Source organism: Melanotaenia boesemani, chromosome 11 (assembly GCF_017639745.1).
Source record: "Melanotaenia boesemani isolate fMelBoe1 chromosome 11, fMelBoe1.pri, whole genome shotgun sequence".
Classification (NCBI taxonomy): Eukaryota; Metazoa; Chordata; class Actinopteri; order Atheriniformes; family Melanotaeniidae; genus Melanotaenia; species Melanotaenia boesemani.
The window spans coordinates 35,948,536-35,960,180 of NC_055692.1; the positions used below are offsets into that span (position 1 = coordinate 35,948,536).

The following is an 11,645-nucleotide window of genomic DNA, read 5'->3' on the forward strand; positions in this document are numbered from 1 at the left end:
TATCATATACACAAAATGAAATGGGCTGAAAGAAAACCAAATTTTCCTGTTTCTTTAGTGACATTAATCTATATATTAAATCTATCAGCAACCTACAAAATAAAAAAGGCTGGAAAAACACTATATCTTTGAAAAATATAACATTAGCAACTAAGCCTGGCTCCTCCTATCATACCTCATATTTTAGATACATTCATGCGGCATATTTATTCTACCCCGGGCATTTTGTTCCATTTTGTTCCTCTTTGTAATGTTTATATTTGTACAAAATATTAATAAAGCATAAAAAAAGAACTGTTGGTTCCAGTGTAGCTCCGATTTTCTGTGCTGCAGTTTGATTTTTTCTGCTTGAAGAACAGGTTCTGTAAGGCTCTGGCCTCAAACCAAAGCTGGAACCAGTCTGGTGGACCCCAGTTTGTTTTTAGCTTGCGGTCATGCTCACCTGCTGTCTGCATAAAGACAAGAAAACCAGTTGTTTTCATCTGCTTTCTTTATTTTTTGCTTTCATTACTGTTTGCTGCTCTGGTTTCCATGTTTCAAACGATTGAGCTGAAATTTTTTCTGGCAGGTTGCCGTGGAAACCGTCTCTGTGCTCCTATCAACAGCAGTGTTGAACCCGTCATCCTGATACATCCCAGCCCGCAGCATCTCCTCCGAAAACTTATGATTTAAAACGTAATACTCAGTCTGAAACACACACACACACACACACACACAATGTGCCGAAAGAAAAAGAAAACCACAAAAGATAAAAACTTGATATGAAGAAAATCTAAAATCTGACGTCTAAATATGAAGTTTTAAAACTAATTCAGTTCTCGTCTCACCGGCATTTCATGGACTGATGGTTTCCTGTTGCCGTACGTCTGGTTTGTTGTCCGATACAAAAGGTGACTCCTAGAGCTGAAACACAAACAGGATGAGGACAATTGTTAATTATAAGGGTTAATGTAGTGCCGACAGCACTGCCGGTGTAACCTTGATCAACCCTGAACAGCAGTGGTCTGTAAAGCGTGGGTTGTCGTTCAGATTTTTTATGTGCATACGCAAACATCCGGGAACTTCCTTGAATTTTGTCCCACCTGGTTCTATTGTCAGTGACAACGAAGGGCTGATAAAACAAAACACCTTTAGATTTGCAGCGTCGAACCCTGTTGATTTGTCTTTGATTATCAAAGAGATTCCAGAAAATATGCTGAAAATTTGTGTTGTGGTTGGCTGTCATAAACATAATTACTCTACAGATAAAAAGAGATGTTCTTTAAACTGCTGAAGAGACACAAAAGCCCAGACAGACGCGATAACTGGCTACCAAGCATGTTAATGTTGATGATACACCTTAGAGTCCCTTAAAAACCTTTGGCAATCATTTTGTGACTGGTGAATAAAGGATTTATTGTGATATTACTGTTTAGATCTTGTACTGTAGTTGTTTAAGTATTGATGCCAACATATCATGAAATTAGTGGAAGAACTGAACTACGAGTTTATCTGTGTAGCAGGTGGCACCGTGGAGTGTTGCTCTGGCCTTAGGGCTGTTTTACCAGGCAGTGCCAGTTTCCGGTTGAATGGCCAGCATGTTGCTGGGCCACGTCAGCCTTTGTACATATTGACTTTATAAGCGATCGGGGTTGGAGTCTGACAGGCATCAGTCCACGGAGTGAGCGTTTGACTGAGTGTGGGAATTCGACGCTGCAGATATGCTGTGTTTATTTAAAATGTTTGGTTGGAGTAATTTTTTTTTTTTTTTTGCAGCTTTCGGGTACCATTACCGACTGTCCTTTTAGATTTAAAGGTTTGTTTTTTTTTCGGTCGTACACACACACACAAAATTATAACAGTATTCTTTCAACAGTGCTACTGTATGGTGGGCAAATAAGCCACCTAAGTGTGGCTATATGTCCATGGGCACTACTTATTATTTTTATGAATATAAATGAAGTGTTTATTTGATAAAGTGAAATACAGAAACAATCAAAAGGAATGGATGTTTTCCTAATTAAGTTTGTCTTGGCATCTTTGTTATTGTTACACATTACTACCGTAATACCTGTTGTACAAATTACACATCATTTGAATACTGACCCAACCATGCAAGTACAATGACCAGCAAGACGTCCATCTTTATTGGAAGCTACCCAGGACTGATGGCTGGGATCGTTTCCCTTTTAAGAGGTTTTATATTATTTAACTGTTATGAACTTGTAGAATTCGATGCATCTCTTAAGCTAACATGAATGAAAGCGGCTTATGTCAGGACAAGAAAGCAAACAAATGTTTGTGTAGACATCAGTAAGATGATTTGTGACATTTGGCAATCAGCCACTTCATATAAATATGCTAAGTAGGTCATGTCATTCCAACATTAAACCAGTTTCATGCCACTAACATGAATTGAGGCCCAAGCAAAACAGTCTGGGTAACAAAGTTCAGGGGTACGGCCCGGAGGCCACGCAGACAGCAAGCTTGGTTCAGGGGGACGGCCCGGAAGCCACGCAGACAGCAAGCTTGGTTCAGGGGGACGGCCCGGAGGCCACGCAGACAGCAAGCTTGGTTCAGGGGTACGGCCCGGAGGCCACGCAGACAGCAAGCATGGTTCAGGGGTACGGCCCGGGGGCCACGCAGACAGCAAGCTTGGTTCAGGGGGACGGCCCGGAGGCCACGCAGACAGCAAGCATGGTTCAGGGGGACGGCCCGGAGGCCACGCAGACAGCAAGCATGATTCAGGGGTACACCCCGGAGGCCACGCAGACAGCAAGCATGGTTCAGGGGTACGGCCCGGAGGCCACGCAGACAGCAAGCATGGTTCAGGGGGACGGCCCGGAGGCCACGCAGACAGCAAGCATGGTTCAGGGGTACGGCCCGGAGGCCACGCAGACAGCAAGCATGATTCAGGGGTACACCCCGGAGGCCACGCAGACAGCAAGCATGGTTCAGGGGTACGGCCCGGAGGCCACGCAGACAGCAAGCATGATTCAGGGGTACGGCCCGGAGGCCACGCAGACAGCAAGCTTGTTTCAGGGGGACGGCCCGGAGGCCACGCAGACAGCAAGCTTGGTTCAGGGGGACGGCCCGGAGGCCACACAGACTGAAGGCTTGGTTCAAGGGGGCGGCCCGGAGGCCGGGCAGTTGGCCGACTTGGCTCAGGGGGTCGGCCCTGAAGCTGAACCAACAGCAGGCTTGGGAGTAGCGGCTGCACAGTCCAGAGCTTAGGAGGCTGGAGAATCCACATTATGACGAGCCCCAGCGTTGTCTTTATCGGCAGTCTGGACCCCCAGAATGGCGACCTCTCAGGAGAATTGTTTGTCAGGGTGGCACGCCACTCCAGCCAGCTTACCTCTTCTGCCGAAGTGATATACGGGTGGGCCTCTAGGTCCTTGTGTGACCGGTTCCATCTACCTGCTAGATCAGGGGTAGCCAACGTCGGTCCTCAAGGGCACCAATCCGGCAGGTTTTCCAGATTTCCCTGCTCCAGCACACCTGACTCAAATTAAATGGATCCAACAGCCTATAAGGATCTCCACAATGACTTGTTAGTTTAAGTCAGGTGTGTTGGAGCACGGAAATCTGGAAAACCTGCCGGATTGGTGCCCTCGAGGACCGACGTTGGCTACCCCTGTGCTAGATCCATGTCTGGCCAGATCCTCCTGTCACGAATGGCAGCGGAGGTGAGGACCCAAATGCAAGCAGAATGAGGCAGAAGGCAAAATCTGTGCATGTAAAAGGAGGAACCACACATAACAGGGAGTTAACCAAAATGATCTGACAACCACAACTGAAAACCAAGGGGTATTTATACAGAGTGGGAATAATCAGGAGCAGGTGAAATCAATGGGTGATCAGACCAGGTGAACTAATGAGGCAGGAAGAGAACACAGAGCACATGAAGGAAAGCTACCAACAGGAAACTAAACTAAACATGACAAACACCTAAACCATGATTCTAACAGGAACTAAACATGACAAAAAACAGAACTATAAACCAAAATCATGAAAAAACTAAAACATGACACAAACCATGATCATGATAGACCCTAAACAAAACCCACACCCAAAGACAGCCCATGATCACGACACCATCTGTGTCATTCCTGTAAAGAAATCTTTCACTTATCTTGGCATAACTATTACCAAAAGTCAAGATACAAGATGCTCTTTGAACTTTGACCCTATCATAGAAAAAGTGCAGAAAAGGTTTAATTCATGGCTCCAAAGGGATCTATCAGTCAGGGGTAGAGTATTTTAACCTGCGAAGCCTCGTCTCTCCATGTAAACAAACAGCAGACTCCACTGATAAAATGCTTGTAAATAAGATACACTACATTAGAAAATCAGTCTTGATGAACTCTTATGAGCACAGCGGCCTGAACTTCCTGGATTTTTTCATTTAAATAATACATTTAAAGTAAATTGGATTAAACAATTCCTTAGAAGCCCATCGTCAGTATGGAACTTTATCCCGAACCACTTATTCTCAAAGGTTGGTGGCCTTCAATTCTTATTACTAACTATCAAACTTCCCTAAGCAGATGCTTCTTTCCTGGTTTTTAATTTATGAACACAACTCCTCTCCCCATCGTTACTTCATGTGAAATAATAAAGTCATCTTAAACATAAACATGACTTCTTATTTATGGAAAACTGCTGTAAGCCTGGAATCTTGTTGTCAGTTCTGAGGGTGCTTTGATGTCTTATTCTGAACTTTTAGACCCTACGGCATCCCGATACCCCACCAAGGGATCTAGTTTTTGATGCTATTCCTTCTTCTCAGAAACCTGCTGCTTCTGGAATCACCTCCACCGACCTGGAACCTGCTGATACCAACACTGGTCAAATCTGTTTTTCCACCAAAAAGAAAAGGTCCTGTGATCTCTCCTGTACTTTCTGGCAAACATATATACATTTATTTCCCAGGAAAGTGATTTCCACTTAACTCTTGCAAATGAAGCTGTGTTGTTTGGTTCCTTTTCCTAAAACCCTGTCAAATCAGACCAGTGTTACATAATCAGTTTAATTCTGATGCTTGCAAAATACCACACTCATAAATGTAAATCCTCAAATCAGAAGCCCTCATTCTTAATTTTTCCAAAGGAACTCAAACAATACGACAATAAAACATCCTAAAAATAAGAAAGTTACCAAAACCACTGACTTATGTCTGCTTTTTAAGATTGATTGAAAATATTTTATCGTTTTGTACTCCGCCCCTTCTCACTCTCTCTCGTCATGTTCTTGTACTCTTTATGTGATGTTTCATAATAAACTGTTGTCAATAAAGACCTCAAAAAAAAATCTATGGCTTCCTGCGACCGCTGATGTTTTATGGCCTGATGAGTGTCGACTCCTGACAAGCAAAACACAGAAATAACAACTTTGTAATAATTCAGTTACAAACTGAATTAATTTAGTAATAAATCCTCACAAGTATGAGCTCACCTGCTGATGAAAGCAAATACATCCCAAGTTCAGGAAACTGAACATCAGGCCAGGAATTTCAAGATGAATCTATCCAGAACTATAAAGAGGATTAACCAGATCCACCACAGCTTCATGTGGAACAACAAGCAGCCTCTGGGCGGAGGGAGGGGGCTGTGGTCCAGGGCGAGGTTACGAACGCAGCCATGAAGTTAAAACGGCTGCAGATGTTTGTTAAAGATGAAAATAGTTTATGGTTTAGTTTCCCTGCACATCTATTTGAAAGAGTTGGAGGAATTAAATTCCTGTTGAAATGTGATTAGAATCCCCTAAAACTGCCTTTTAAACCACATGTAAGTATTAATGTCTTAGAAAATGTTATAAAACACAGTTTCATCCACATAATTGTTGGTGTTCTAGAATGCGCCGCTAGGTGGCAGCAGCAATTGTAGTAGCTCTGTTTTTAACTCGTGATTTTTTGCAATATAGCCGTCTTTTTAAGACATCAGCTGTCAATCTGTGTCTGTTCGGGTTGATTTTTCACGCTGGTCAGAGGCTGTGCTATACGGGAGATTTTTCTGAATATTTTTCTGTTTTTGCAAGACTTGTTATTGTGAGTCTCCATGGCAACGAGACTTGTTTACCATCGGGATCAACTGATAAAACTCTCCAAACTCAAGATTATCAGTGAAACAACACTTCAAATCCCAACGGAGTTGAAAAGAAAGAGAAGAGGATGCAGGGCAGGAGCGAGGCAGAGAGAAAAACGGTGGCGATTCAAACCGTTTCTTCCAACGGTTGTTATGGGAAACGTGAGATCACTAGTTAACAAAATTGATGAACTTCAGGTGCTAACCAGGTCTCTTAAAGAATACAGAGAGTGCAGTATTATGTGCTTCACCGAGACATGGCTGCATGAACACATCCCAGACTGTAATGCGTCTGTACACGGCTTCAGGACGGTCCGTGCAGACCGCAATAAACAACTCAGCGGGAAGCTGAAGGGAGGTGGAATTGCGGTGCTGGTAAACCAGCGCTGGTGTCATCCTGAACATGTCACTGTTAAAGAGAAGATCTGCACAAGAGACATTGAACTGCTAGCTGTGAGTCTCCGCCCGTATTATTTACCCAGAGAGTTCACATGCGTTATTCTGGTAGCGGTATATATATTACCTGGTACCGCTCCAGACGCAGCCTGTGATGTCATTAACTCTGTAGTGGCCAGGCTTCAAACACAACATCCAAACGCATTTGTGGCGATCTCTGGAGATTTTAACAACATCTCCCTCTCTGCAACTCTACCAACTTTCCAACAGTTTGTCAGCTGCTCCACCAGAGAAAACAAAACGTTGGACTTATTTTATGCAAATATTAAAAATGCATACAGCTCCTTTGCCCTGCCACCTTTAGGAAGATCAGACCATAACCTAGTTCTTCTCTCCTCCTCCTACAAGCCCATCGTTCAGCAACAACCAGTCATTAGAAAGGCTATTAGAACCTGGTCTAATGAAGCTGAAGATGCTCTGAGAGGATGCTTCGAGGCTACAGACTGGAACGTCCTATGTGAACCTCATGGAGATGACATCAATGCCTTGACTGAGTGTGTGACAGATTATATTAACTTCTGTGTGGACAGCACCGTTCCAACAAGAACAGTGAGGTGCTTCCCCAATAACAAACCCTGGATCACCAGTGACCTGAAAAAGCTGCTGAACATCAAAAAGAAAGCTTTTAGGGATGGAGACAGGGAGTTATTGAAGTCCACACAAAAACAACTTAAAACACAAATGAAGAAGTGCAAGGAGGACTACAGGAAGAAGTTGGAAAGTAAGCTTCAGAAAAACAATGTGAGGGATGTGTGGTCAGGAATGAAGAAGATCACTGGCTTCGGGATAAAGGAGGATCAGACCGATGGAGGTCTGGACAGAGCGAATGAACTGAACATGTTCTTCAATAGGTTTAGCTCACCTCCTGCTTCAACCCCAACTAGCCACACACCCTCCATGAGCCCACAGCTTTCCTGTCACACCTCCACTCTGTCACCCTGCAGCTCAGTCAAGGACCTGGACACAACCTCATCTCCCTCCACATCAGGACTTCCTGAAACCTCCTCTGCCTCCACCTCCACTCTGTCTGTCTCCTGTAACCAAGTCATGCAACAACTGGTGAAACTGAACCAGAACAAGGCTGCAGGTCCAGATGGTGTCAGTCCCAGAGTTCTCAAGACCTGCTCAAAACAGCTATGTCCGATTCTCCAGCACCTGTTCAACACCAGCCTGAGCCAGAAAAGAATCCCGGTGCTGTGGAAAACATCCTGCCTTGTTCCAGTGCCTAAAAAACCACAACCAGCTGAACCAAAAGACTACAGACCAGTCGCCCTGACATCTCACGTCATGAAAGTCCTGGAGAGACTCTTACTGGCTCACCTCAGCAAGCAGGTGAACACCTTTCAGGACCCACTACAGTTTGCATACCGTAATGGGCTTGGGGTTGAAGATGCCATCATATACCTGCTTCAGAGAGCCCACTCTCATCTGGACCAGTCAGGCAGCACTTTGAGGGTCATGTTCTTTGATTTCTCAAGTGCTTTTAATACGATTCAGCCTGCTCTGCTGTGTGAGAAGCTGCAGAAATTCCAGGTGGATCCCTCCACAACCACCTGGATTTACGACTACCTCACAAACAGACCACAGTTTGTGAGACTGAAAGGTTGTGTGTCTGAGATGGTGGTCAGCAGCACTGGAACACCACAAGGGACTGTACTTTCACCATTTCTATTCACGCTGTACACCTCAGACTTCCAGTACAACTCTGAGTTCTGTCATCTGCAGAAATACTCTGATGACTCAGCAGTTGTTGGGTGTATCAGTGATGGACAAGAAGCAGAGTACAGAGAACTGGTCGGTCAGTTTGTGAAATGGTGCGGTGACAATCATCTCATCTTGAATACCAAGAAAACAAAGGAGATGATTGTTGACTTCAGGAGGAACAAGAACACACATAGAAGTGTTTCCATCATGGGAGAGGAGGTGGAGGTGGTGGAGGAATACAAGTACCTTGGAGTTCAGCTGGACAACAGACTTGAGTGGAAAAGCAACACTGAGTACATTTACAAGAAAGGTCAGAGCAGACTCTACTTCTTAAGGAAGCTGAGATCTTTTAACGTCTGCACCAAAATGTTGCAAATGTTCTACAGGTCTGTTGTTGAAAGTGCAATCAGCTTTGCAGCAATCTGCTGGGGCAGCGGCATCAGAACCAGAGACTTGAAAAGAATTAACAAACTGATCAAGAAAGCCGGTTCTGTGCTTGGAGTAACTCTGGAGCCGCTGGAGTTGATCATCAAAAAAAGAATTCTGTACAAGCTGACGAAGATAATGGAAGATCCTTCACACCCTCTACACAACGCCGTGACGAAACAACAGAGTGTGTTCAGTGGGAGGCTTGTTCAAGTCCGATGCAAGACAGAGAGATACAGAAGATCCTTCCTTCCAGCAGCTATCAGGCTGAAGAACAAAGCCCTTAATTAATTAATGTGATTGTTTAAAAAAAAAAAAAAAAAAAAAATTACTACTACTACAATATTGAATTTCCCTTTGGGATTAATAAAGTATTTTTCATTTCATTTCATTTCATTTCATAATCTGATCCTTTGGAATAACAGATACTTTCTACACAAGAGGAAATCCTTATAGAGACTGGGAGGAAACGGGAGTGTGGGCCATTCTTCATTTACTGGATACGAATGGTGACATTTTAACTTACTCATACTTTAAAACTAATTTAACCGTTAATAATCAAAGCACTTTCCGAGGCCATGTTAAAGGAACTCTACCAGAAAAAACCTGTTTTTCCAGCTCTCTGTATTGATGAATACAAATTTTTGATAATAAAAGAAACAACAAAATTTTAAGAGAACAAATGAAACAAACAGATTTTTCTCTCCCTGTTAAAAGATATTTATCATTTAGGACTTTTCCAGAGAGGGATATAACTAAAATAAATCCGGTTTTTCTCATTTCCTTTATTAGCAAAATGACAAGTTCATTTTAAAACACTGAATGATATTTATCATTGTGCAGAATTTGTACGGAGAAGGTTTCACGTGGACGGTAATGAGTGTAAGTTTTCTCATAAAGACTCAGCAGCATCTCTTCTAGCTGTGTGTGGTTAAATCTCTTTGTGGTAAGATTTGTGATTGGTTATCTTCAAAGAATGTGCTGCCTGCTTCTGTTTATAAGGATGTGTTATTTGGAGTTTTTCATCCAAATAAAGATGTGGAATTTTTGTGCAACAATATTTTGATTATAGGGAAATATTACATACACACATGTAGATTTTTTAAGGTTTCTCCAAATTTCCTGACGCTTAAAATGTCTTGAATTTTTTTAAGCCTCTGTAAAGATCCTGGAAAGTTGCAATGCTTTAAGATTTTTACCATTTCAAGATGCATAAGCAAAGCTGTTATATTTTAGTTAAATGTTTATTTTTCATTTGTTTATTTATTTTATTTAAACTATTAAAAATTTATTGTACTTCTTTCTTTTATGCTATTCTCATCTACTGTTATGCATACTTGGAATATTGTCAGTGTTTTGTATTTTGGAAAAAAACGAAGGTTTGGTCTGTTCATTTCTGACGTCATCAGCTCCTCCACAGCTGGTCTGAAAAATAACTCAGCATGAACGATGAATACGACTATTAGGCCCCATTTATTCTAGCTACACTATTTCCATAAAAATGGCTATTTCTAACAAAATAAAGTAATAAATCCATCCATCGTCTACAACACTTGATTCCAGTTCATGGTGGGGGCGCTGGATACCCGTCATAGGCAGGGTGCACCCTGGACAGGTCTCCAGTCCATCTCCGCTCCAGACTCAGTTACAGGACCAGTGTAGGGTGGTCCTGTATGTGAGGGATCTGCAGTAGCTTGCACGGAGAGAACACACGCAAACACGGGGAGAACACACGCAAACACGGGGAGAACCCACGCAAACACGGGGAAAACCCACGCAAACACGGGGAGAACACACGCAAACACGGAGAGAACACACGCAAACACGGGGAGAACACACGCAAACACGGAGAGAACACACGCAAACACGGGGAGAACACACGCAAACACGGAGAGAACACACGCAAACACGGGGAGAACACACGCAAACACGGAGAGAACACACGCAAACACGGGGAGAACACACGCAAACACGGAGAGAACACACGCAAACACGGAGAGAACACACGCAAACACGGGGAGAACACACGCAAACACGGGGAAAACCCACGCAAACACGGAGAGAACCCACGCAAACACGGGGAAAACCCACACAAACACGGAGAGAACCCACGCAAACACGGAGAGAACCCACGCAAACACGGGGAAAACCCACACAAACACGGAGAGAACCCACGCAAACACGGGGAGAACCCACACAAACACGGAGAGAACCCACACAAACACGGGGAGAACATGCACGCAGAAAGGCCGCCGTCTATAGCCTATTACATTTATTAAATAGTACGATAAATAACCAACAGAAAACTGCTGCTGCTTTTTGTTGTTCTGAGCTGAAGACAACAGTCTAAGGTAAACTTCAGCTGCTGGTGAAACAGACTTTAGTGGTGTTCCTACCCGTAACCATGGAAACAGTCCGGGTTGTTGAATCTGTGCGGCAGGTTTGGATCCGTCCTGTATACACCGCAGGTCTGAACTTTCTGATCCTCCATAACTTTCTGATCCTCCATAGCTGGCGGATTAAAAGGCAGCTGTTACTAACAACGCAGCTGTTACCATGGTTACCATGGAGAATCCTGACATCACTGGCTCCTCCTTCTGTATTTGTGTCGACACACTCACACAGGAAAAAAAGGTCTAGAGAAAAAAACGTGAAGTATTTGAATTTATTTATTGTTATTTATGTTTTTGTTTATTTGTTTGTTTTTCTTTTGGTCGTATTTGTCCTTGTTTCACTTTGCGCTCAGCTGAACTCTTGAGTCATTTACCACGGTTGTACACTCCGTGAGACTACCCAGCTCGCTGGCAGGACCCAGTAACTCTGAATTCATCCTAAAGTAAGAATTAAAAGTAAATAAAATGAACATCCTAAACATTCAGATCGATCTGAACCGTAGAAACACACATGACGTGTCCTGGTCGACATGGAAAGCAAATCATTAGCAAATATCTCTGTAGCAGGAACCGCCACAGCCAGCTCCACAACCTGGAAGTT

The 11,645-nt window shown here is 43.4% G+C and overlaps 1 protein-coding gene across 1 annotated transcript; it reads right to left on the bottom strand.

Moving 5' to 3' along the window:
• Positions 1-368: 368 nt before the first annotated feature.
• LOC121648996 (UPF0691 protein C9orf116 homolog) lies at positions 369-11,193 on the bottom strand. Its single transcript, XM_041999530.1, has 3 exons — positions 11,048-11,193; positions 828-903; positions 369-687 (listed from the first exon to the last, which is right to left on the bottom strand). Exons 1-3 carry the CDS (start codon positions 11,158-11,160, stop codon positions 508-510), a joined length of 369 nt encoding a protein of 122 aa, XP_041855464.1. The 5' UTR covers positions 11,161-11,193; the 3' UTR covers positions 369-507.
• Positions 11,194-11,645: the final 452 nt, after the last annotated feature.

What these genes read in the sequence shown, in the direction of transcription:
- LOC121648996 (XM_041999530.1), bottom strand. Translation starts at nt 11,160, where the DNA reads ATGGAGGATCAGAAAGTTATGGAGGATCAGAAAGTTCAGACCTGCGGT. An exon ending in GACTGTTTCCATGGTTACGG is followed by an intron (nt 904 to 11,047) that starts GTAGGAACACCA and finishes TTTGTGTTTCAG; the next exon opens with CTCTAGGAGTCACCTTTTGT. An exon ending in CATCAGTCCATGAAATGCCG is followed by an intron (nt 688 to 827) that starts GTGAGACGAGAA and finishes TGTGTGTTTCAG; the next exon opens with ACTGAGTATTACGTTTTAAA.